The sequence below is a fragment of the Panthera pardus genome, unplaced genomic scaffold, assembly GCF_024362965.1.
Source record: "Panthera pardus isolate Hobbes unplaced genomic scaffold, ASM2436296v1 HiC_scaffold_19, whole genome shotgun sequence".
Classification (NCBI taxonomy): Eukaryota; Metazoa; Chordata; class Mammalia; order Carnivora; family Felidae; genus Panthera; species Panthera pardus.
Window position 1 is genome coordinate 21,462,717 of NW_026526754.1, and position 24,953 is coordinate 21,487,669.

Consider the following 24,953-nt stretch of genomic DNA (forward strand, 5'->3'; position numbering starts at 1 on the left):
CGGGGGACTGTCGGGATCTGGGATGTCTTATCTCTTAGACACCGGCTGCCCTCTCTCCTCCCTCCCTCCCTCGCAGACGATGGGAAGCTATCCCTGGAGGAGTTCCAGCTTTTCTTCGCAGATGGCGTCCTCGATGACAAGGATCTGGAGGCTCTCTTCCACACCATCGACTCTGACAACACCAAGTGAGCGAGGTCCCTCTTGTCGGGGCAGGGGCGTCCGGCGGGTGTGGGGCGGGGGGAGCTTCTTCCTCGGCAGCTAGTGAGCGGTCTCCGTTTCCCACCCCCCTGGAGGAGCAGGACCCCTGAAACACCCCCACGCCGGCTGATCCAAACCTCGGATCTGTCTGGCCACCCCCCCACCCCCCGTCCCACTGCCGGCTGGGGTGACCTGGGGGCGTGGGCAGGACGCTGTTGTGCCGGCAAAGTTGTCTTCTGAGCACACGTGGCTACGGAAGAAGAGACCCTACGTCTTGCAGCACGGACGCAGGGTAACGAAAAGGGAAGAGTGGCAGTGACGTCACCCTTCTGCGAACTCAAGCCCTGGTGTGAGTGACCCCGGCTCCGGGGTCAACTCTTATCACCTTGGTCCTCACCGGTCCTGTCTTCGACCGGACCGACCAGATACGCACCCTGGCTCTCCCTTCTACCCGGCTTCTAGCTCGGTGTCCGAGGCAACCCGTCATAACCCCCCGAGCTTGCGTCTCAGAACTAACCGGAAACTCTGGCCTCACCCACCCCGAAGTCAAGTGCCAAGTGTATGCTCCACTCACGCTTGCCCGACCTGGCAGCCTCCCTCGTTGCCTGGGATGCCCCAGCCCCCTTCTCCGCCCCCCACCCGGTCACCTTCCTCGGGCCCCACTCAGGCGATGGGGACCCGAGTTCCGGGGGCGGGGGGTGCTGCGTGAAGCAGATTTGATGAGCTGGGGTCCCCTGAGACAGACTGGCCTAGTGTGGACAAGGAGCTGCTACCGAGCCTGTTTGCAAGGGACCCGGCACAGTAGCCACCTGGACCAGAGGCCGGGGCTGAGTGTCCTGGGAGGCACAGGCTGGGGACCAGGTGGCCAGGTGTCCTTGTCCAAGGAAGGCCGCGTCAAAGAAACAGCTTTCTGCTGTAGACCCAGTGAAGGGCTTTGTTTCTGGAGACGGATGGAGGCCTCTGTGATCCCCAGGGAGCTTTGAAAGGGCCAGGGCGAGTGGAGGCATCGGTCAGAGAGTTTAGCCATGACCTTCTAGAAGGTCAGAACTCTAAAGGATTCTAGGATGAGTCTCTCCAGCATTCCCTGGGGTGTGACCTATAAACATTTGCTCCTTGGGATGCTAAGTAGGTTTTCTGCCCAAAACGGTTCACGTGGATCAGAAAGAGTGGTAAAATCCTAGTTTAAGCCCAACCGAAACAGGCTTCCTCTCTGCGGGACTCGTCAGAACATTTAACGTGTGGTGGGAATTCAAGGAGCTTCCCAAGACAGGGCTGGCAAAGCCTCTGAACCCAGGTTTATGGGGCCCCAGGAGCCTTCTCCCAGAAAGCATCTTGGGCACCTGGGGTTCCCCGAGCTCTCTACCCCAGGGAGCCCCTCCTCTCTCAGTGAGGGAGCTGGCGCCCAGACAGGGCAAGGCTCCCAGAACTGCACAGACGCTCGGGTCCCTTGGCATCCGCCCCCAGCACACCCTGCCGTCACGTCTCTGCTCTGAGGCTGCTACGTGCACCTTCACCAGCCTGGGTGGCATTTCGGTGCTTAGCGTCCTCCGAGGAAGGGCCCGGTCCTCTCCACGCCTTAGGAATGGGGCCGCGGGACCCCAGGGCTGGGGTGGGCACGAGGACGGCTGGCCCAGGACCCAGCCGGCAGGGATGCCGAGGGGCGGCGTGTCGCATGAGTTTTGTTGACAGCCTGTCAGAGTCCTGGGCCCTCCACCTTCTGTCCCTTTCCCTCCCTTTGCCCAGCCCCTGACTCAGCCCCATTCTTGGTCCTATGCGCTCGGGACACGGTCGGCGCAGCAGGGGAGAGGAAATGAGTGGTAGTGGGGTCAGAGGTCACGCAGAGGTGGATCCCTGCTCTGTCCTTCCGGGTGGGGGGCAGGGCATCCTTTACCTGCTGCGCCTCACCTGTGAACTTGGCTCAGGTGCCGGCACGTAGGATGGTCCAGAGAGGAGGCACGGCAGGTGTTTGACGAGCCCCGGGCCCTGCGTGCTGTTGGGGCAGGGGGGCGGGGAGGGCGGCTGGGACGGGACAGGCCTGACCTGAGTCTCCCTCGTTCTCTCTGCAGCCACGTGGACACCAAGGAGCTGTGTGGTAGGTGCCCGATCTGCAGGGACCAGGACTGGGGTCGGGGGATGGGACCCGGGAGTCCCGGGGGCACAGGTGGGATGCACGGGAAGGCCCGAGGGCTGGGGTGGAAGCCTCCTCCTGTGACCCCTGACCTTTGCTTTCCCCTCCCTCAGATTACTTTGTGGACCACATGGGGGATTATGAGGACGTCCTGGCCTCCTTGGAGACCTTGAATCACTCTGTTCTGAAGGCCATGGGCTACACCAAGAAGGTGGGTAGGCGTGGGCGGCCCTGGGGCTCCGAGGTCTGAGTGCCGGTTAGGGTTCTTACGGGGCGTCCTCACCCCGGGGCGCCTGGATTTGTGGCGACAGGGGTTGGGTCCGGGGTGGGCTTTCCCTGGGGCTCCCGCAGGGAGCCGGGTTCCGCTGTGAAGTGAACGCACCGGGTCGGTGACCGGCCCTGGCCAGCGGCAGGTTGGCGCGTGAGGCCCTGTCCCGGAATTGGGCCCGGCCCCGGGCCTGCCGTCGCGGAGAGGGAGCGGCAGCCGGCCCGAGCCCGCCAGGGTCCTCGGACAGGTGTGGACCCTAACGATCTCACCCTCTTCCCCGGGTCACGAGGCAGGAAGGGGAGCGAAAGGGGCGCGTTCACGCGTCTGCACCCGATCTAGGTTTCAGGCAGTTTCCGGTGTGTGAACCCTGTCCAGGCAGCAGGCCCGGTGCGGGGACCCCCGCGTGGCCTGGGGAGAGGTCTCCCGTGTGGCTCCAGCGGCTCAGCCCCCAGTCCTGTCACCCCCTTGTTAGCATGTGCCCCGGAGGAGGACAGAAGGCGGGGGGCCGGGGCCAGGGTGGGGGCCGGACGTCGCGCCTTCTCTGTTGAAGCGCACGTGGGCGGAAGCAGCCGGTCCCCCAGCCTCCGAGTCCACACCCCGCTGGGCTGGTGGCTGCTGGAGGGGCAGGGGGGGCCGTGTCCCTTCGCTGCGTCCGGAGAAGAGGCGCTAAGTTGGCTGAGGACCCGCGATGGCCGGGATTCAACGCTCAGGTTAATCCTCGCTGCTGCCCTGTGCGTGGCCACTGTCACCCTGTCGCTGCCCCCGTTTCAGAGCTCTGGAAACAGGCTCGGAAGGGTGATCCCTGCAGGGTCCATAGCTAGATGGCCACAGCTGCTGGCCGGAAGGAGAAGGGAGCGGGGTCAGGAACCTTGCAGGAGGTACGGACTCCGGGCCGGGCGGGGGGTGACTGGAGGCTCGGTCAGCCGGGAGGGCAGCCTCGCACGCTGAGCAAGGCGGGAGGGGGGGGGGGTGTGGGGGGGGTGGGGAGCAAGACACACACGGGAGGGACATGTAGACCTGGCTGAAGGACCCCGAGCCAGTCGCTGCCCCCCGGCCGGCCTCAGTTTCTCCAGCATTCACCTTAGAGTCCCTTACGGGGATCGAATGAAATAAGGTCTCTCAGGTGCTTAGCTCGGGGCCCGGCACAGAGCAGAGGTGACCGTTTTCTCATTAGGCTCCTGCTGTATGCCCAGGCGGACGTAAGACCGATTCCGTGTGTGTGTTTCAGACGGTACTCGGTGCGTCAGATGTATCAGCGTCTTCGGGTTTTTCAGGGGGTCCTCTGCCGTGTGTTAGGGCGTCCCTGTCTTCCCGCCGGTCTCAGAATTGCTGGGCCTGATCGCGCGCCTCCACTCAACCCACGTTTCCATTCCTCTGGTCGTGTCCTGCCGTCACGAGTCTCGCTTTTCTCGAGCGTATTTTAATATCGTGTGAGACTGGTCGCCTGTCGTCGTTCATGTGCCCGGACTGTGGTTGGACGCTCTGAATGTGTCAGGTGGGCGGTGGGTGGAAGGGACCCCAGGCTCCGGAATCCCTGCGCGGACAAGGGCGTCACCCCGGCTCGGCTCCGGACGGGCTGCGGGACCCTCACCGCCCGGCCCCACGGGGCTCCCGGAGATGGAGCCCCTTCCCAGCAGTGCCGTCTCGCGACGACACGAACGCGCGTGGTTACTTCCTGGTCTTTGGCCGTGAACTGTTCAGAGGGGCACCGGACTCCCCACCAAGGAGAGCATTTTCCTATCTCCCCGTTCACCTCGGACCGGTTTCGGACACCCGGCGCTCGGAAAGCACGCGCACGTGATGGGATGTTTTTAGCGGCCGAGTTGATGGTTTTTGCAGCCGTGATGGGCAGTTCTTTCACTTGCGTTTTTTTCGAACTGCTTTCCGGCGGTAGAAACGCAGCTCAGCTCCCTGGTTACTTCAAACGCTTCGTCACCGACCTGGGTTGGCCCGTTTGCTTTTTGTCTCTGCGCAGTCCTGGCGTGAGCTGCAAACCGGCGCGCTGACTCATTTCTGCTGTGCGGCCCCCCGATCTCTGTGTCCCCCCCTCCCGCCGTTCCGAAGTCCTGTTCCCGGTGCTACCTCGGCTCTCTTTGTTTTGCCCCTGATTTTCAAGCGCGTGTCTCCAGTATTTCTCCCCTAATTACAATATTAATACCAGCTCCTTTTTTAGAATCCTTCTCAGCCTGTTCGGAAAAAAGCAAAACATTATCTCTGCCTTCCCTTCGTTAAATTTTGTCTTAGGAGGTGGTAGTGAAGTTTTTAAATTGCCTTTGTGATTACGTGATTTTTCTGAAGCGATTGATGGGGCGGATTCTATTTTTAGAGTCTTTTCTGTGGAACAATCCTTCACTTCCTGTGATCAACCTGTGATAGAACTGGAGTGTCGCCGAGTTCGTCCACACCGCTCTGCAGCCCTCCCGCTAGCCAAGCGATTTCTCTCTCTCTCTCTCTCTCTCTCTCTCAGAAATTGAGGCCTTTTGAATATCTGCTGTGTGTGAACCCGCTTCTCTATCACAGAGTCATTTTTCCGTTCAGAGACCGAAAGAATTTATCCACGAGGCTGGGGTCGAGGTATAAACGGGGGGAGAAGAGCATCTTAGTAGTTTTTTTCCAAGGTCAACCCTAGCTTCAGTGAAATGTCACTTTCTGTGCCCGTGTTAGCTAGTTTTCCCGAAACCTAGCACGGCCGTGTTCGGTTTTGTGATCAGTTATGTGTCGTATGTTGTCGATGATTTTTTTCAAAAATCTCAAACCTTATTTGGCACAAAACAGGCACTGCATGTTCGATAAAGTTCATTTACTTTCAGGGAACTTTGTAAAGTTCATTTACAGAGTGCAAGCAGGGGAGGGGCAGAGAGAGAGGGAGACGCAGCATCCGAAGCAGGATCCAGGCTCTGAGCAAGCGTTCAGCACAGAGCCCGACGCGGGGCTCGAACTCATGAACCGTGAGATCATGACCTGAGCCGAAATCCAGAGTTGGACACTCAACCAGCTGAGCCACCCAGGTGCCCCAAGTTGTTTTTTTAATGATCTCTTGGACGCTTGAGACAATGACCTGGATCTTTTCAGAGCATGAAATGGGAAAATAACTTGGCTTTTCTTTGTTATGACGTATACGCTCCTAAAAGATACACTATACAGGGGCGCCTGGGTGGCGTAGTCGGTTAAGCGTCCGACTTCAGCCAGGTCACGATCTCGCAGTCCGTGAGTTCGAGCCCCGCGTCAGGCTCTGGGCTGATGGCTCGGAGCCTGGAGCCTGTTTCCGATTCTGTGCCTCCCTCTCTCTTTGCCCCTCCCCGTTCATGCTCTGTCTCTCTCTGTCCCAAAAATAAATAAAAAACGTTGAAAAAAAATTTAAAAAAAAAAAAAAAAAAGATACACTATACAAAGGTGAAATGCTGTCTCTCGTACAAGTAGAGCTATTTCATTTTTTCAGCACCAACATTTTAATTTGTATTACGGATGTTAACGACAACACCAGCCACTGTAAATTTTTGTTTCAAAATTGAGAAAAATCAGTTGAGCCTTTTTTTTTCTCTGCAGGTGGGAATTTTCTTCAATAGTTTTTTAATCCCAGAAATAGAGTTCATATCACTTACTTATATCTATTTGGATTGGGGGTACGATTTTCACGCAAAATCCTTATATCATTTACCATATTGCCACTATTTATTTAAAAAGGTATTCACGATGGGGGCGCCTGAGTGGCTCAGTCAGTTAAGGGTCGGAGTTTGGCTCAGGTCATGATCTCGCGGTTCGTGAGTGTGAACCCTGCATCAGGCTCTGTGCTGATGGCTCAGAACCTGGAGCCTATTTCAGTTTCTGTGTCTCCCTCTCTCCCTGCCCCTCCCCTGTTCACACTCTCTCTCTCAAAGACAAACGTTAAAAAAAAATTTTTTTAAGGTACTCATGATCTAATTTATGATCTTATCATGACTGAATAACGAAAGTAAAGAATTACGTTGTCTTAGTTTTCTATTCTCAATATACAGAACTTGAATATTCTAATTTTTTTAAGTTTTAATTTTTTTAATTTTTAAACATTTTTTAATATTTAATTTTGAGAGAGAGCAAGCGCGCAAGGAGTGGGGAAGGGGCAGCGCAAGAGAGGGAGACCAAGGATCCAAAGCAGGCTCCGTGCTGTCAGCACAGAGCCCCACACGGGGCTCAAACCCACAGGCCATGACATCATGACCTGAGCCGAAGTCCAGCGCTTAACCGACTGAGCCACCTGGGTGCCCCAATTTTTTTTAGCTTTAAGTAGACTCCACGCCCAGTGTGGGACTTGAACTCATGACCCTGAGATCATGAGTCACGTGCTCTGCCAGTTGAGCCAGCCACGAGCTCCCCCCCCCCATTTTTTTTTTAAGGCAACATGAATATTTTTAAAAACTCCTAAATTAACGTGAGAACCAGCAGGATGTTACAGCTAGCTCAAAGGAAAATTCCAAGGCCACGCACCATGGATAGAGGCAACTAGGAGCTCTGAGCGAATCTGTGAATCGGTGCAGAACCGGGCACTGTCCACGGTGACGGCGACAATTGCATTCTGCCAGACAAAATTCCTGTGCGTCGCTGTGGATGAGAGTTATTTTTCAGCATCATCTCTCTTCTACATTCTGCGGAGTTTTAAAAGGAGCCCCCAAACAAGGGAAGATTTAGTTAACCCACAGGGCCTGCTGATAGGAAACCCAGTCATCTTTCTTGTCCGTTTTAAAGACTTTCACGCTAGGGCGGCTGGATGGCTCAGTCCGGTGAGCCTCCAACTTCAGCTCAGATCTCGATCTTACGGTTTGTGGGTTCGAGCCCCGCGTCGGCCTCTGAGCTGTCGGTGTAGAGCCTGAGCCTGCTTGGGATTCTTGCCCTCTCCGCTCTGTCCCTTCCCCACTCGTGCTCGCTCTCTCTCTCTGTCTAGGAATTAAACTTATGGGGCACCTGGGTGGTTCAGCGGCTAAGCATCCAAATTGGCCTAGGTCATTATCTTGCCATTCCCGAGTTCAAGCCCTGAATAGGGCTCTGTGCTGACCCCTCGGAGCCTGGAGCCTATTTCAGATTCTGTGTCTTCCTCTCTTTCTCTCTGCCCCTCCCCTGCTCACGCCCTGTCTCTCTCAAAAATAAACATTAAAAAATAAATTTTTTTTAAATAAACTTAAACATAAAGACTTTCATATTTGCCTTGTGTCTCTCTCCCTCTCTCTCTCTCTGCCCCTCCCCTGCTCACTCTCTCTCTCATAAATAAACATGAAAAAATTTGTTTAAATTAAAAAAAAAAGACCTTCACATTTGCCTACCGATGCTCTTTTTTTTTAATGTTTTACTTATTTTTGAGAGAGAGCATGTGAGCAGGGGAGGGGCAGAGAGAGAGAGAGAGAGAGAGAGAGAGAGAGAGAGAATCCCAAGCAGGCTCTGCACTGCAGAGAGCCTTATGTGGGGCTCAAATTCACACACCGAGAGATCACGACCGGGGTCAAAGTCGGATGCTCAAACAACTGAGCCACCCAGGCGCCCCTAACAATGGTGTTTGCATCCTTATTTATCGTCCAATTTATCTCCCCTATGGGACAACGATGAGCTAATTTGTCACACCAAATTATTTACTCTGTGTTTTTAATGGTTTTCCTTACTAGGTTTTTAGCCATGTTGTTTGATGCATATAGACCTTTATTCTTTTTATCATATAAATGGTACGTATTCAGCTTGTAAAATTTAGAAAATAAAGAAGAGTATAAGGAAAAAGTTCAAACCATTTGTAACTCCCACCATTCCTTACCACTGTTAACATGTTTCTTATTACCTCGGAACCTTTTTTCCCATGTGTATTTCTTTAACATATTTAATATTGTCCTGTGTACAAAACTTATTTTTTGTACTTTTTCCACCTAATATCTTAGCATTTTCCCTATGTGATTAAAACTGTCCAGAAGCATCTTTTTTTTTAAACATTCTTACTTAAATTTACTTTTCCTCTGTTTTGGGGCATATTAGATGATTACCAGGTTCTTGCTAATATGAATATACACTGTAACCTCAAGACATGAGCCTTTGTGCTCATTTTGCACGATTTCTTAGGGACAGATTATCGTAAATGGAATGACTGAGTCAAAGAATAGGAGCCGTGCAATGTGGGGAAATAGGTTCTATTTACCTAAATGGGTTGGAAACAAGCTTAGAGCGGAAAGCTGCCACCACTGGGCAAAAGCATCGGAGGTTAGCTCGCGCGATATTGTACCGGGATCACGAGTAACTTGTTCCCTCACCTGCAGGAAATTACTTTCCATCTGATGCCAATGTACCTTGATCACAAACACCGCTTGTCCCCACCACCCCCCCAGACCCTTTGCTTCTTAGTCAGACTTTAGCCTCTCTCGTATTCATTTCTGCGTCCGCTCTCTTGCTGGACAAGAAAGAACTCCAGACCCCTCGTCTGCGACAGTGCAAGGCTCTGGAGAGAAAGCACAATTGCTTGATAAAGTGGCTGTGTCCGGGGCGACTGGGCGGCTCAGTCAGTTAAGCGTCCGACTTCGGCTCAGGTCATGATCTCACGGCTCGTGGGTTCGAGCCCCACGTCGGGCTCTGTGCTGACAGCTCGGAGCCTGGAGCCTACTTCGGATTCTGTGTCTCCCTCTCTCTCTGCCCCTTCCCCCACTCATGCGCGCTCTCTCTCTCAAAAATAAACATTGAAAAAAAATTTTTTAAAAAGTGGCTGTGTCCATGTGAATCCCCACCTCCATGTTTATAGCAATATCCTCTCCGGTTGCATGATGGTGCGGTGACATCCTGCCCTTGCTGTGCAGAATGCCTCTTGCCGTTGTTTCGTGACCCTTCTCACCTTGTGCGATACCGTGTTCTCTAAATCCTATCCTCTCGTGCAACGTCTTCATTTGACCAAATCTGGTGACAGGACTTTTGCCCAGACTTTTCTTTGGAAATCGCTCGGTGCTGTTTTGGTTTCGATGTGCCTCCATTTGGGTCTCATTTCATCAAATCTGGGACTGTATCTTTACGTGAGGGAATTTAGGCCGCGTTTCATTATTGTCGTAATCGGTCTGTCCCAACTGCTCTCGTAATCTCTCACGATTCCCGTTTTGTGTGCTTCCCTTGTCCGTTTGACCTGTGACCTTTTGATGGTCAGCTTTGTTTAGAGCACCGATTGTGGTCTCAGGGGTAGACGCTGTAGTTTTCATTTCGTGGACAACCTCTGAAACAGGCGTTGTGAATTTTTTGCTAGAGAGAGAGCAAGCAGGGGAGGGGCGGGAGAGAGAGGGACAGAGGGTCCAAAGCAGGCTCTGCTCTGACAGCACAGAGCCTGACGGGGGGCGTGAACTCACAAACTGCGAAATCGTGACCTGAGCCAAAGTCGGACACTTAACTGACTGAGGCACCCAGGCGCCCCTTTTCTTTCTTCGGTGTTTATTTTTGCGCACGCGCGAGAGAGAGCGAGCGAGCACGCACAAGCCGGGGAGGGACAAAGAAAGGGGGACAGAGGATCCGAAGCAGGCTCCATGCTGACAGCAGAGAGCCTGACGCGGGGCTCGAACTCATGAACTGTGAGATCACGACCTGAGCCAAAGCCGGATGACCCTCAGCCAACTGAGCCACCCAGGCACCCCTGGCACCGTGAACGTTCCTCATTGTGTTTTTATCCCTAGCTAATGGGACACATCGACTCCCTTTTGAGGAGTTCAAGGCGTTTTTGAGCTTTTCAGATATTTTTTTTCCATACTTCTCCGGTCTTTATTGACATAATCCAGTGTGACTGCAATTAAACTATCGCCGATGAACGTTTTCGTCTCCTGACCCTGCACCCTTACATTTAATCGGCTCCATCACTGCCCCTTCCTTCCATGACTTCCCTATTCAAGACTGTTTTCTTTGACTCAGCCCTAGATATGTGTGTGTTTGGGGGGGAGACTCCTAGGCATTTTTTTTGCCAGAAAGGTGCTCATGTGGTAACACGTCAGAAATTTGCAGATTTCCGAATATCGCCCTATACCCCGAAGAGGAGTCGTGTGTCTACACGACACGCGATTCCCAGATCCGATCCTTTCCCTCTGGAATCGGTGGAGTTGCTCTGTTGGCTGAGGGAGGCATTGATTATGGTGGAGGAGAAATCCGTAAAAGCTGCATTTGAGTCCTTTAAAAATTTAAACATTTTTTTTTATTTGGAGAGAGTGTGTGCGTGCACGCGCGTGTACGCGTGCACATGAATGGGGGAGGGGCAGAGAGACGGTGGGGGCGGGGGGAGAGAGAAGCCCAAGCAGGTTCTATCTACACTCAGTGCGGAGCCCCACACGGGGCCTGATCTCACGACCCCGAGATCGTGACCTGAGCCGAAATCAAGAGTCGGATGCTCAACCAACCGAGCCAGCCAGACGCCCCTGCATTTTTATTCCTTTGAAAGTCACGTGTCTTTTTGGAATTCAGCTAACGGGTTACGCTCACGGATCGCTAGCTGCACCCTCAGTCGCTTGAGCCGAGTGCTCTTAACACACTTCACTTCAGCTCATTTTTCTGCTTGATGGCTCCTAGCAGGCTTTCTCTTTGCGTTTCAGTTTCTTACCACATTGCATCTTCTCGTTCGTTTTGGCCGTTCATTTGTCCAGGGCCCGTTGATCACCGGCTTGAGTGTGGTTTCAACTATTTGCTAGGGAGGATAATCAATAATCGAAATGCATTAGGCGAGCAGAACCTTACGTACTCTCTGGCACCGTTGCGTCGTCGGGACCCGTCTCCGGTGTTGGCGTAGGGTGGCCACCTCCACGCCTCCCCGTGTGTGCCTCTCCTCCCCGTGCTCCCCTCCCCTGCCTCTGTTTCCCTCTCTGTCTCCAGCCGTGTTTCCCTTGTGCCCTCGTTGCTAATCAATTCCCAGTCAGAGTGATGGATGGTTTAATTTGCTTTCCTTGAGAGCCCTGTTTTTCCTCGCCTTGCCGGGGACCGGGCGGAATTCCAAAGTGCCGGGCGGTTGGCTCGGGAGGGTGGGGTCTCGGCCGAGGAGGCGGGAGAGTCGCACAGGGTTTCAGGGCCCAGCGTCCCCAACACAGTGCCATTGTGATCCTTACCATCCTTGAGTGACCTGGCTCAGCCAGAACCTCAGTTGTGCCGTAAAGGCTTCTCAGCCGGATCCGGAAGCCTTGGGGAAGGTCTTTGCCGCAGACTCTTGACAAAAGGGGAGAGCCGCACCACCGCGAAGTCTGTGGAAACCCTTTTCCTTCTTTTTCCCTCGAGTTGAGTTCTTCTCCTCGTGGCCTCTGAATCTTCGTCTCTGGGTGCCCCCCAGGCTCCCTGCTGACCCGAGGGGAGGAGAGGACCCGGGAGGAGGCTTCTGAGACTGAGTCTCGGGCTTTTTCTTGGGAGGAGCCAGTTGGACCTCCCCAGCCGGTCGCTGTTGAGTCTTCCTTCATTTCTCTGTGTAGCATCCTGAAGGCCCACGAGGCCAAGGAAGCCTCCTGGGAGGAAGGAGGGGGTAGGGTCACTTACTCTTCTCCCCACATACTTCACCCCTGTCCACAAGAACAGCACCACCAACCACCACCCTTATCACCACCTCCCCCTCCCCATCATCGTCTTCCCCATCTCTCCCAGTATCAGCATCGCTGCCGTCACCTTCCTCCCCCTCCTCCCCCTCCCCCTCCCCCTCCCCCTCCCCCTCCCCCTCCCCCTCCCCCTCCTCCCCCTCCTCCCCCTCCTCCCCCTCCTCCTCCTCCTCCCTCTCCTCCCTCTCCTCCTCCTCCTCCCCCTCCTCCTCCCCACCACGATAGTCGGTATTAACATCATCTTTATCCCAGCAGCTGCCGCTCGTTGAGTATTTGCTATGTTACAGGGCCTGTGCTAGGCATTTTATACGCATTCTGTCACCCAGTCCTCCATGGGACCTTGTAGGATAGGTACTAAAGTGACTCCAACCGTGGTCGTAGAGGGCAGGAACGAGTACATGGGGAAGCCAGGGCTCATACCGCCATCTCTGAATCCATAGCCCCTTCCCTGATGCTCCAAGCTGGAGGCGCTGGGGTCCCCATGTCCTCCTGCGAGACAGAGACACCAGCCCCAGGTGCCCCCCCGCCCCCGCCATCCCGCTCCATGCCAGACCCCACACCCAAGTTCCCTCCCTAACCCCTTTCCCACGTGTGCCCCTTTCTTTCCCTCCACAGGTGTACGAGGGCGGGAGCAACGTGGACCAGTTTGTGACCCGCTTTCTCCTGAAGGAGACGGCCAATCAGATCCAGTCGCTGCTGAGCTCCGTGGAGAGTGCGGTGGAGGCCATTGAAGAACAGACCAGCCAGATCCGGTGCGTCACTGGGACCTCGCAGGGTCACGTGGGCATGTGTCTCACACGCACACGCGGCCACCTGCTGCTTGCTGGGGCCGGGTCGTGTGCTTGGGGACTGAGTGGCCTTGGGCCGGGCGCCGCGCTTGTCTGTCAAGTGGGGACGATCCCGTGCCTGCGTCTTCAGTGCGCGTGAGGACTGAACGAGACCGCGTGCGTGTAGAAGAATGCCAGGTGTGCGTGGGGTACGTGCGTCCGGAGTGGCGGGGAGAAGGCCCTGAGGTCCCAACTCAGGCAGAGCGCCGTGTCGGGAAGGGAAAGCCTGGTGTCCAGAGAGAGGAGGAGTCCTTCCTGCCAGCCGGCAATGCCAGGCCCTGGGGTCACCAGCCCTCACGTTTGCCGTCCCAAGTTCAGACCAAGTCTCCTTCGCCCTTTCTTTCCAGAGCAGCCGATGCGTCTGGTGCAGAGGGGCCGTAAGGAAATCCGGGTAGACGAGAAAAACAGCCAGATGTCTACACTGCTGGGCCTCGGATGGCTGTGCCCGGCCATGCATTCACAGCCAGAGGCTCGGCCCGGCCAGGATATGGGTTGCTGTCCGGTGTGGGGGTGGGGGGTTGAGCATGTGAATGTTGGCCGGCGGGGGCTGGTCCCAACCGGATACGGTCGCGAAGGCTGCTCGGTGACACTGTTCCCAAAATTTGTTTATTCTGAGCCCCTTGTGGGCAGATCACCTGGGAAAGGTAAAATGCAGATCCCGGGCCCCGGGCCGCGCCTGCCGGATTGGAATGAGCCCAGAACTCTGCTTCTGCGATTCTGAGCATCCCCGGTGGTGACGGCCACAGCCCTGGAAGCTGACACTTCGCTTTCCTTCATTTTTGGGGTCACTCTCTTGGTGAAAAACGTGGTGTTTTCTCCTGCTGTAGATTAGGCTGCCGCCCAATTGTAGCTGATTTCCTGCCCAGCGCCAGCTCCGTGGCGGGCGGTTACACCTGCCCGCCCCTGTGCTGGGACCTTCCTGTGGGACTTTGGGGGGGGGGGCAGTTCACAAAGGGGAGACACCTCCCGACACAAACTCCGACCTCAAACTGCCCCAAATCTCAGCTCTTGAGGCTCCGGGCTGCAAAGTCCCCTTAGGCCACCCCGTCCAGGCGCCAGCCACTGGTTCAAAGCCCCGCTGCCCCTGGGGGACCCCTGCCGCAGTTTGCCGCTGGTTTGTGGAGCCTCAAAGACTCCGTGGCCTCCGCCGTCTCCCGGAAGGCTGGGGTGGCCCCCCCGGCACAGGGGAGAGGCAGGCACCAAGGTGCAGAAGGGGGGCTGGGCACAGGGCGCGTTTGCTGTGTGTGTCTGGGTGTATCTGGATGTCTGCGGTGAGTTTTCCAGCATCTCTGGGCACGCGGGTGTCCGGGAATTCACCGAGCGTCGATTGAGCCCCTACTGTCGTGCCAGGCACATGCTGGGTGAGCCGCGTGTGCCTGGCAGGGTGTGCCAGGGCCGTGCACCTGTGTGCACCCCGGTGTGCCTGGGGGCAGTGGACGGGGGACGGGGCCTGGCCCCTCTCTCTAGGGCCTGGCTGAGGTCAGGATCATGGATGTTTCTGTCCTGTTCCATGGTCTCTCTGGACCGTGTCTTAGGGCTCCCTTTTGCAGAGAGGCGGGCTGTTTCGCAGGCACAGACCCGGGCTCCCCGCCGCACAGGGAGGGGGAGGGGGTGCTGCGAGTTAGGCAGTGGGGTGGGGGCCCGGCTCAGCGTCACCCCAGCCCCGGAACTGATGCTCCCGGGGACGGGGCTGGGCCGTGTGGTCCTAGAATGCAGTGAAGTTCGATCCTGACTGCCCTGCCAGCTGCTGGGTGGTCTTGGTGAAGTCACCTGCCTTCGGGCTTCAACGACTCTGCCGAGACACAGAGGCCATTACGCCCGCCTGGCAGGAACAGGGCCAGACGGGGTCAAGTGCCCTGTGTTTGGGCTCACGGCCGCTGCCTAACGTTTGCCAAAGCTGCTGAGAGCGGACGGGGCCCTGCGGCCTCCCTCACAGCGTGTGTTTCCTCCGCTCACACTGTAGACAGAACCACAGCAAACCCAGCCACGGCGCGGCGGAGACATGGTGTGCCGGCCCCGCTCCCCCCCAGGCCCCCAACCACAAGCTGGGGGCCGCGGAACAAGGGAAGAGTCTTCCGCCTGGTGAGAGAATGTGGCGGCCTGGGGTGGGGAGCACGGGGTGGGTGGGGGTGGAATTCTGACAGCGGCCTGGATGCAGCCTGGGCCTCCAAGCGGGACTGGGACAGCGTGGGGGAGGGGGCTGCCCTCCCCTCCCCCCATGAGCATCTCCGATCCTGTCTCCTAGTCACCGTGGACCCCAAGGAGGAGGGGCTCGAAGCCCAGATCAGCCGCTTGGCAGAGCTGATAGGGCGGCTGGAGAACAAGGTAAGCCTGCGGAGCCACGCCCCCTTCCGCTGCCCCCAGCAGGTGCAGCGTCGCCCGGAGTCCGGGCAGGAGCCTGGGAGCCTGGCCACCAGGACTAGGGGGAAGATGTCCCTCGTACCTGTCCTGGAGAGGTGCCCCGGGCAAGGGGCAGCCAGGAGGGGCGTCTCAAGGAACACAGAGTCAGCAGGGGCGTGTGCGGGGAGGGGACAGGGTTCCCTGCGCCTCTGCTCTCAGGCCGGCCTGGGGATGCCAGGAGGCAGCAGGGTGGTGGGTGAGGGCCGGGGGGTCCCGGCGGCGTCCCAGGAGAGCTTAGAGTCCTCTGGAATGAGGAGGCTCTCATAGATCTCTGAAACACGAGTCCTGTCTTCAGAGGCTGTTTCACGACTCGGCGGGTCCTCGTGGTATGACCGCCTTTGTCTCCCGGGGCCGCCGTGACCACGTAGCACAGGCGGGGCTCAAACCGGGGCCATTTCTTCCGTCACGTTAGAGCCTAGAAGTCCGAGCTCAGGCTGGGGGTAGGGCTGCCTTCTCCTGGGCATGAGGACAGTCACTTCCTCCCTGTGTCCTCACGCATCCTCCCTCAATGCTCGGCTCTGTCCTCATCTCCAAGGACACCATCAAGGTCACGTTGGATTAGGGCCCACCCGTGTGACCTCATCGTAATTACCTCTTCAAAGGCCTTATTTCCCGGCAGAGTCACATTTGTAGGTGCTGGGGGGGCGGAGGGGGGGAGATGGGTCTGGAATTTACGATTTGGGAGAGGATACAGTTCAGCCCAAACAATGACCATGTTTCGGAAGAAAGAGAACAGGTTGCCTAAAGGTTTACCAAAGGGCTCAGGTATCAGATTGCGCATATTTAAATCCTGGTTATACCATTTAGCAGCTTTGTGACCTTGGGCAAGTGACTTGCCCTCTCTGAGCCTCAGATTCCTGCTCTAACCACAGAGAAAATGTTCAGACTAGCGCTTGTCATGGGGTTGTTGTAAGGATTAAAGAAAATGTCTTTTTTTTTTTAATATTTTATTTTAGAGAGAGAGAGAGAGAGACGTGGGGGAGGGGCAGAGAGGGAGACACAGCCCCTGAAGCAGCCTCCAGGCTCTCCACTGTCAGCACCCAGCGCGACCTGGGGCTCCAGCCCCTGAACCGGGGGATCATGACCTGACCCGAAGTCGGACGTTTAACCGACTGAGCCACCCAGGCGCCCCAAGAAAATGAAGCCTTAATGGCTTAGCCCGGAGCCTGCTCCGTCGTGAGCATTGCAATGTTAGCAGTTGTTAGGCGTCGTCACCCCTATTCTGACGCCAAGCCTGTGCACACGCACGGGACCAGCACCCCTACGTCAACCAAGCCGGCGGGCATCTCCGAACCGTACGGTTGAGCGAGTTTACATTTCTCCCGCTTTTCTGAATTTTTTTGACATCTTTTGCGCAAGGGCAAAAAAGCAGTTTGATGGGCTTGGGGTTTCTCAGGGCTTCATGGGGGCGGGGTGGGGGGCTCCCCCCACGCAGAGGGGGGCTGAGGCCAGACTTGGAGACGGGGGTGGGGGTGGGGGGGAGGTGGGCTGAGGCCGAGGTGGGATCCCCCCTCCCGTGAAGCCCGCAGCTGAGTGGGAGCGGTGGGAAAGGCTCCGCGGGACCCCGAGGCCGGGTTGTCATAACAACTCCCAGCGCCTCCAGAGGGAGGTTCTTTGAAGCTTATTTTTAGCCTCCGGTCGTCTTAACAACCAGCTGGCTGGAGACCGCGGAGCACCTGGGTGTCCTGGAGACGGGGCGGGGCCCCGCTTGCTGGCCTCTGATTGGCCCGGGCCGCCCGCGGGGGCCAATCCGGGGCCGGCAGGGGGCTCCGCCCTCTTCGTGCCAACCTGGGCCTGGCGCTGCCTGGGTGGGGCTGATGGGGTGCCGGGCGCTCGCCCGAGTTGCAGAAGAATCACGGTTTTGTGGGTCCGGGGGAGAGAGCCCTGGCTTCAAACCCCCGGGGCCGTGCGCTGCGAAACTGCCGAGTACCCATCGGGGGCTGTGTTCTGGACTCCGGTGTGAGTCGGTGACAGCGCGCCCGGGGTTCCTGCTTTCCTGGAGCTGACGGTGGGGCCGCGCCCACCTCCGGGAGTCGGGAAAGTTAGACAAGATGTATTCGTGAAGCATGTAGCTCGAGGCCTGCCGGAGGCCAGTGTTAGCACAACCACCCCATTCAGACCATTATCAGGTTGACGGGGCACCGGGGGTCTTGACGTGGGGTGATTGGCCAGCCGACGGGGGATCTCAGGGCCGCTGGCAGCCGGCATCCTGGGTTCAGAACTGTCCTGTCCCAAGACTACCCCGCCCCTGGCCGAATGCCCTCTGCCTAGGTCTGGTTGGCTTCTGCGCTTCTCAGATGCCAAGGCCGGAAAGGATCTGTGCCACTTCCTCTGGTCCGTCTCCCAGCCGGGCCTCCCAGCCTCCTTCAGAGCCGGCCCTGTGTCTGGAGGGTAGGTGGCCCAGCGAGGCCTGGCCCCGGGGACTCCAGAGCCCCTGGAACCTGGGGGTAGAGAGGCTGGAGCTTTCTGCTGGCTTTGGACTCTCCGGTTTCGTTGTGGTAGTGCTGGAGGCCTCCCTGGGGGAGGGGGCCTCGGTCTCCGACACGTCTTTGTGCTTTGTTGTTTCAGACCCTCTGGTTTGACCTTCAGCAGCGCCTCTCAGATGAAGAAGGCACCAACATGGTGAGGCCTGCTCCCTTCCTGCCCCTCTCCTGTGGCCCCCTCCCTGCCGGAGCCAGGACTGAGTTCCAGGTCCTTGACACCCCCTGGTGTCACCCCCTGGGACCACCACGAGGGGAGATGCGGCCCTAGGCCCTGGACGCCTCTCCAGCCAGGGGTGTCCTCTGATCATCAGTTTGGCCCCGGGGCGAAGTGATCGGGACAGTGACCCCACACACTGACCCGACCAGAAGCCAATCTTGCTGGGCCCTGATTTTGTGGTGTCTCCGACCAGAGTGCCGGGCGGGCAGCTCCCGGCGGCCGCAGAGCCCCTCTGTGCACACCCTCCTGTGGTGTCCTGCTTGGGCGTGGCTGTCGTCTGCTTTTAGCCATTTGGTCCTCGTTCTTTTTCGCCACTTTTGGCGTAAGAATGAGCCCTCGCGTGAGCGAGGAGGGGTGTTGGGTTCTGTTTTGGCCCAATTGTCCTGTCTTCTCTGACGGAAGGTCTGGGGAGGCCGGGGCTCGGGCAGGGAGAGCGGGGGTGGCCGGGCGCTCACTCCCCTGTGTCCCCACAGCACCTGCAGCTGGTCCGGCAGGAGATGGCCGTGTGCCCCGAGCAGCTGAGCGAGTTTGTGGACTCCCTGCGCCAGTACCTGCGGGGGACCGCGGGGGCCAGGACCTGCTTCCAGTGAGTGACCTGTTTGATCCAGGTGGGGGGCCGTACGTGCATGAGGCCGGGCGAGGAGCGGCCGCAGAACCGGGGGGGAGGGCGGTCTGCGGGGGGCATCGGCTGGAGCCGAGACCTGGGGACATAGCAAGCGCCTCGAGCGACCCGGTTGTGACGACAGGAAAGGACTGGGGGCTGGTAGGGACCGTGTCGGAGATGCTCGAGCCGAAGGCAGAGCCGGTCAGGTCTCTTTTGTGTGAAGGAGGGGTGAGTGGGGACGGGTGCGGCCAGGAGAGGCCCCGCGGTCCGGGCGGGTCTTTGAGTGACCTGGGCTCTGGAGCTGGGCTGACGGGACCAGCTAGCGGCTGGGATGGGGGAGGGGCGGGGAGAGGCCCTAAGGCCGAACCGACAGGACGGTGCTGAGGGCCAAGCGGGAGGGTCAGGAGGCGGCCAGCAGCGTTGGTGGGGGCGTCGTACAGGTCCTTCCGGGCCACGCTAGGACGGCAGGCCAGGTGCGGTCGTGCAGGTGGGCGATCGCGAGCTCATGGTGGGGGGAGAACGTGGGAGGAGGGGGGAGCAGGACGCCGAGGGGCTTCTCGCCTGTGGAATGACCGTCGTCCCTGCACCCCGCGCCTGCCTGCCCACGGGCGCGCCCCCAACGCATGCCGTGTGCTGTCGGCCAGGCAAATGCGGTCCCCGGGCTCGCTTTCATCCCCCGGTAACCAAATGCAGATAGTCCCCATTGCCCCCATGACCTTTGTCAAGCAGCGCAAAGGGCCATGGGTTCTGACTGGCAGGCGACGTGCATCTGGTGGTTGGGGAGGGTGGGAGGGGGAGCCCCGGCTCCAGGTGTGGTCGGAGGCTGGAGCTGGTGAACTAACAATGCCATTAGCAGTCCTGCTTCCCGGCTCCTCCTGTCCGGTGAAGCAAGGAATTACCTGGAATGACACGGCGATCGGCACCCGCGCGAGAGAGCTCTCCTCCTGGAGGCTCGGGCTGTGTTCTGAGTGGGGGGTGGGTCAGGCCAGGGTTCGAGAGGAAGGAACCCAACACCCCAGGCCAGCCGCCTTCTCACTTGGGGAGTCCCTTCCCTCCTCTTCCAGGCCCTGGAGGCACACAGGTCATGGTCACACAGGAAGGGACAGGTGCCTGGCCTCCCCCGCCCGTTGCTGGGTCAATTTCAAGTCACCGGAGAGTTTTAAGGATCAAATGAAACAATTGCAGAGAAGGCAGGAGGAGGAAGATGTGTTTATTTTGAAAGGTGGGGTTTTTAAATGGCCGTAAGGCCTTTTCGAGTGTCGTTTCGTTGCGATTCGTTCAGTATTTCCTGGCCACCTTCCGGGACCGGCATCAGGTGGCAGGGATCCTCACTGAACACACCGGAGGGCCAGTGCTAGGGGCCCCTCCCACCTCTGCCAGGCTCCTGGGGGGCAGCCCTCCAGCTGGAGCCTCTCTCTCCCCAGCATCGCAGCAGTGAGGCTGGCTGATGGCCTCACCTTCGTGGTCTATGAGTTCTGGGAGACGGAGGAGGAGTGGAGGAGGTGAGTGGTCTGCCCCAGCCTCCTTGGGGGGGCGGGGGGCACCAAGGGTCCCTGGCTCCTTGGGCCTCCAGCTGCAGAGTGCTGGCCTCATGGGGCCCACAGGGGCCCTGAACGCCTCTATGTCCATCCGGAGGGACCCCCTTTCCCCCAGCTGGGCTCTGAACCCCGGTTCCTGGCCCACCCTGGTGGCCGAGGCTGCTCGCGTTTGCTACCTGCTGCCCCTGTGGCTAAAACTCCAGAAAGGACCTGGCTGTTCTCCCCCCCCAACCGACCACTGGCTGTTCCGAGGCCAGAGCCGTCAGCCTCCCCTCCCCCCAGGGCTGAAAGCGCCGAGCCGGGCTGCCTGGGCAGGGGAAGCCCCCCCCCCCCCCCCGCCGTCTCTGGCAGGGCCCCCTCACGAGCTCCCGTGCTGGAGGCTCAACACCCCCCATCCCCCAACTCACAGGCACCTGCAGAGCCCCGTGTGCAAGGCCTTCCGGCACGTCAAGGTGGACACGCTGAGTCAGCCTGAGGCCTTCTCCCGGATCTTGGTGCCAGGTACGGGGAAGCTGGGTGTGCAGGGGGTCCTAGAGAGGAGTGTTAGGCCAGCCCTTGAACACGAAGGGCAGGGCTACGATCTCAAGGAGTGGGAGAGTCGGCTGCAGGGAGAGGGCAGAGTGTCAGGGTGGCTCCAGGTGCCCCCCTGTACCCCTACTCCCTCCCTCCAGACATTCCTTCCCCCCCCTTGGAATTGGCTCCTAGGGCCCCCAGCGAGCACCTCCCCACAAGCTGGACATGTGCTTCCCACCCTGGCCGTGGTCCCCTTGGGGAAAGAGGCCACCTGCTCTGCCTCACGTGTCTTCCCCCTGCCCTTCCCAGCTGCTTGGTGCACCTTGGGCCGTGACTGACCACCTCCTCGAGGCCTTCGAATGAACCTGCCACCCTGCCCCCTGTTTTCTAGAAACTTTGGTACACATGCCGTCTTTTCACCGTACTTCCAGACAAGAATGTAGTTCCCTGCTGTGTGAAGTGAAGGAGAACCCCTGCCGTCCCCCCAGCCCCCCCCCCTACTCCCCCACCCCCATCGGCAGAGCAGCCTCGGAGCTGCCGGACCCCTGCTGGAGCCAGAGGGCAGCAGGGAGAGGGAGGCCTCCTGGAACCCCCACCCCAGTGGCCGCGCATGACCCTCCCCTCCGCTGGCCACTGCCTTAGCGTCCTGGTAGGAGCCGAGACCTTGTAGTGCCCAACCTAGGCCTGTGCCAGGGCCGCACAGGACAGTAGAGCCCACGTAGCCCGTGCCGTGCTCGGCCGTCAGGCCCCAATAAACTCTGGTCGGGAACGGCCGCGTGCTGTGTTTTCCTTCCGCGTGCTCTAGTGACGGCAGCTAGAGGAGTGAAGCTGTCACGGGGTCTGGGGCCCCTTTTTAGCCGTGAAATTTTGACCACATCACACCCTGTCTCCTTATCTGTAAGACGGTACGCATTTTGACAAGTTGCTGCCTGTTACAAAGTTCCCTGAGGCCCCAAGGATCACCCTCTGGCTCGGTAATGCATGAGGATTCCCAAAACCCAGCAACAAAAGGGTACAGACTAAAATCAGCCAAGGAAAGACGTGCCGGGGTCCACGAGCAGCCAGGCACAGAGCTTACAGCTGTCCCCTCCTGTCCCAGCGACGACGTGCATAGAGTATTACCAGGCAAGGAGCCGACCCGAACCTCAGGGATCAGTTTCCACTGGAGGCTAGTCCTCCGGCCCCTCCGGAGGTCAAGCAGATACCTCTGGGCTGAGGCCCCCGCTCAACAAAGACGTTTGGGGTCGGGACATTCCGAGGTCCTAGAGGTCACGTCCCAGGAGCCAAGGGCAAAGGCCAGACGGCTCCGGGCACAGTCTTGGCACACCCGTCAACGAGCTATTCAACCACACAGGAGACCGAGACCCTAGACTTACCCCTCACGTCAAGTCCTGTTCTACCATCTCCTAACTTCCCCTCTTCGGTCCCCCGTCTTGGCTAGCAGCAAAGGACGAGGAAAGCAAGAACCACGGATCCCCCTCCCAAGGCAGGAGGGAGGGCAGAGACAGAGGGAGGCCGGAAACCAGGGCAGGTGGGAACCCCGGGGCCAAGGATGTGCCTGGAACAGGCAGCCTGTGACAGGGGGAGGGATCAAAGCGGTCACTGCTGGAAAGGTCCTCTGCCCAGGCCATCCCGCCGGCTCGGGCTCCCGCCTGCCGCCTCCTGGCCGGGCTCGACGCTGGCCCTTTGTACAAAACCAACACGGCATGGGCTCGTAGGAAGCGGAAGCAGCAGACTTGAGTCCTAGCGGCGCAGGTCCGAGCTGCAGGTGCTCGCAGCCAGCCTCTCAGAGCCCCTCGTTTCTCATCTGGAAGGGGGGGGGGACCCTTCTTTGAAGACTGCCTGGCCCCCAAGAATGGTGCGTCACTGGGTCCCGCCGGCAGCTTCGGGAAGCGCCCCCGAAGCGGGGGCTGCTCTGAGCTCAGCTGTTTTAAAAATATTCTCAGAGGGGCGCCTGGGGGGGCTCAGGCGGTTAAGCGTCCGACTTCGGCTCAGGTCATGATCTCAGTTTGGGGGCTCGAGCCCCGCATCGGGCTCTGTGCCGTCCGCTCGGAGCCTGGAGCCTGCTTCGGATTCTGTGGCTCCCTCTCTCTGCCCCTCCCCCACTCGTGCTCACCCTGTCGAAAACATTTCAAAAAATATTCTCAGAGGGCTGAGGCTCTCTGGGGTGCAGCCGAGGATCCCCGGGAGCTGGGCGGGTTACACTGTGCTACCCATGACGCCCGCTGGCCCTAGGCTCATCTCTGCTGACTGCAGCCCACGAGCTCTCGGAGCCTCCCTGGATGCTGAGGGGGTGGGAGCAGGCTCTGAGGAGAACAGATTTCCACCCTAAAAGGCATCAGAGCTCCCACAACTTGCACGTCACCTCCAGGCACGCAGGCTGCCTGTGTCACCCTGGGAGCCGGAGGTTCCCGGGGGGGGGGGGGGGGGACACAGAGAGGCCAAGTAACTCACCAGAGGTCACACAGCAAGCAAATGCTGCCACCTGGATGCAGACCCAGCGCTGCCGGCCCCCATCCCGTGCCCGAACTCCGGTGCCACACGGCCCAGACAGCTGGGGAGGAACGGCTCCGGGTCGGCACCGGAAGACCCCAGTCAGATTCCTCGCGTAACGACCGTTACCGTAGGGCCCGGCCGTTCCGTTCCCAGGCACACGCTGTGCCCCAAAACACAGCAAAGTGCACTTAAGCAAATACTTGTGCCCGAATGTTCACAGCGGCTTATTCACAGCGGCCCAGAAGGCGGAAACGACACCCTTTGACAAAGGATCAAACAAAACGAGGTCCGGCCACACAACGGAGTATTATCCAGCCACAAAAAAAGACGGAAATACCGACCCGTGCCAAACACGACTGGCCCTTGCAAACGGGATGCCGCGTGAAGGAAGCAAGTCACAAAGTGACACAGCGCGTGATCCCACTCACGTGACAAGATGCCTGCAACGGTTAAGTCAATAGAAACGGAAAGCAGATGAGCAGCTCTCAGGGGCTGGGGGAGAGGGAGGAGGGAGCGACTGCTGAGGGGGGTGGGCTTTCGTTTTGGGGAGACGAGGGTCATTTGGAACGAACGGTGGTCACACAACACCGATCGACCCTGAATCGCAGCCGTGAAGATGGTTAATTTTGTGTTATATAAATTTCACCTCAATTAACCGCCCCCCCCCCCCAAAAAACCCCAATCAACTCACCTGCCCAAATGGAGACCTTCACCACCTGCGTTCGATGGCCGACGACATTCTTGCTGTGCCCAGTTCAAATCCCAAACCTCCCGCCGGAGTCGTGCGGGGGCCGTCCTGTGGGGAAGGGGCGCAGGTCCTCAGGGGACCGGCAGCACCCGGGGCTGGTGTCCCTGCCCGACTGCCTGGGGGCACCTGACCCAGTGGCAAGGTGCTCCCCCGCGCCCCTCAGGGCAGAGAGCCAATCACTGTACCCCCGAAACAGCACTCGGTCTCAGCCGCAGCTAGTATTGGACAAGAGGGTCTCCACGCTCACGCGTAGGTGTCACCACAGACCGGGACCGGTGACAGGCCAGGCTCGGTGCCGCCAGCTCTTCAAGTCCATTGCCACTCACCCTCACGGCCATCCCGGGGCAGGGGGAGGGGCTGTCCTTGGCTTTGTTTTGGAGGAGAGCCAGAGGATGGAAACTGAGGCCCAGGAGGCAGAAGGAAGGAGTGGGTGCTGACCCACCGGAGGGAGGACGCCGAGGCTGAACAAGGCCCCAAGGCGGTTTTCCTGGGTTAGCAACCTGAGCACAAGGGCCGGCCAAGGGCGCACAGCTGGTAGATGGCAGGCTGCAGACCCGGAGCCCATGCCCAAAGCCCTCCATGACACCACGGTCCCCTGGGTCCGGGACACCCCTTCAGCCCTTCCTTCCCGCTGTGGTCAGAAACCTGAGGGAGTCCCTTAGTGTCAGAGGACAGCCCCAGGTCAGCTCGTACCTCCATCGGGGGGACATCAGAGGGTGACGGCCCAGCCGGCGTTTCTCTGACCGCGTTGTGTCCTTGCATGATGATGGCTGAGCTGACAGTCCTATGAGGATCACATCTGTACCAGACACAGGTTGAGATGAAAATTATCGTCCCCAGTGGTGGTTTGCATCACCCCTTGAAGAGCCCCAGTCTCTTCTCTCTCGGCACTGTCAGTCCTCATCCTCCCTGTTACCCTTTCCTGCTTTTGGATGAGCCCGAGGATCCTATTTCCCTTTTCCCTTGGCTGCTAGGAAGCTCACTATTCGCCTAGTCT

At 58.6% G+C, this 24,953-nt stretch overlaps 1 protein-coding gene and 2 long non-coding RNA genes across 3 annotated transcripts in view; 1 reads left to right on the top strand and 2 right to left on the bottom strand.

Annotated features, from left to right (window-relative positions):
• NECAB2 (N-terminal EF-hand calcium binding protein 2) overlaps positions 1-21,481 on the top strand; it is a 28,978-nt gene extending 7,497 nt beyond the window's left edge. Inside the window, exons 3-13 of the mRNA XM_053906704.1 lie at positions 77-185; positions 2,265-2,290; positions 2,440-2,537; positions 12,746-12,882; positions 14,921-15,039; positions 15,203-15,282; positions 17,926-17,979; positions 18,531-18,643; positions 20,086-20,163; positions 20,609-20,700; positions 21,022-21,481. Coding sequence (XP_053762679.1) covers positions 77-185; positions 2,265-2,290; positions 2,440-2,537; positions 12,746-12,882; positions 14,921-15,039; positions 15,203-15,282; positions 17,926-17,979; positions 18,531-18,643; positions 20,086-20,163; positions 20,609-20,700; positions 21,022-21,050 — 935 coding nt within the window. The 3' untranslated portion in view covers positions 21,051-21,481. The remainder of the gene's footprint in view (positions 1-76; positions 186-2,264; positions 2,291-2,439; positions 2,538-12,745; positions 12,883-14,920; positions 15,040-15,202; positions 15,283-17,925; positions 17,980-18,530; positions 18,644-20,085; positions 20,164-20,608; positions 20,701-21,021) is intronic.
• On the bottom strand, positions 19,852-22,133 carry LOC109245620 (uncharacterized). Its single transcript, XR_002070986.2, has 3 exons — positions 21,835-22,133; positions 20,607-20,729; positions 19,852-20,136 (listed from the first exon to the last, which is right to left on the bottom strand). It is a non-coding gene; the product is annotated as an uncharacterized LOC109245620 (long non-coding RNA).
• Positions 22,134-22,531: 398 nt separating this feature from the next.
• On the bottom strand, positions 22,532-23,893 carry LOC128778197 (uncharacterized). The gene is made up of 3 exons (XR_008423600.1): positions 23,637-23,893; positions 23,167-23,266; positions 22,532-22,829 (listed from the first exon to the last, which is right to left on the bottom strand). It is a non-coding gene; the product is annotated as an uncharacterized LOC128778197 (long non-coding RNA).
• Between the last annotated feature and the right edge of the window lie 1,060 nt (positions 23,894-24,953).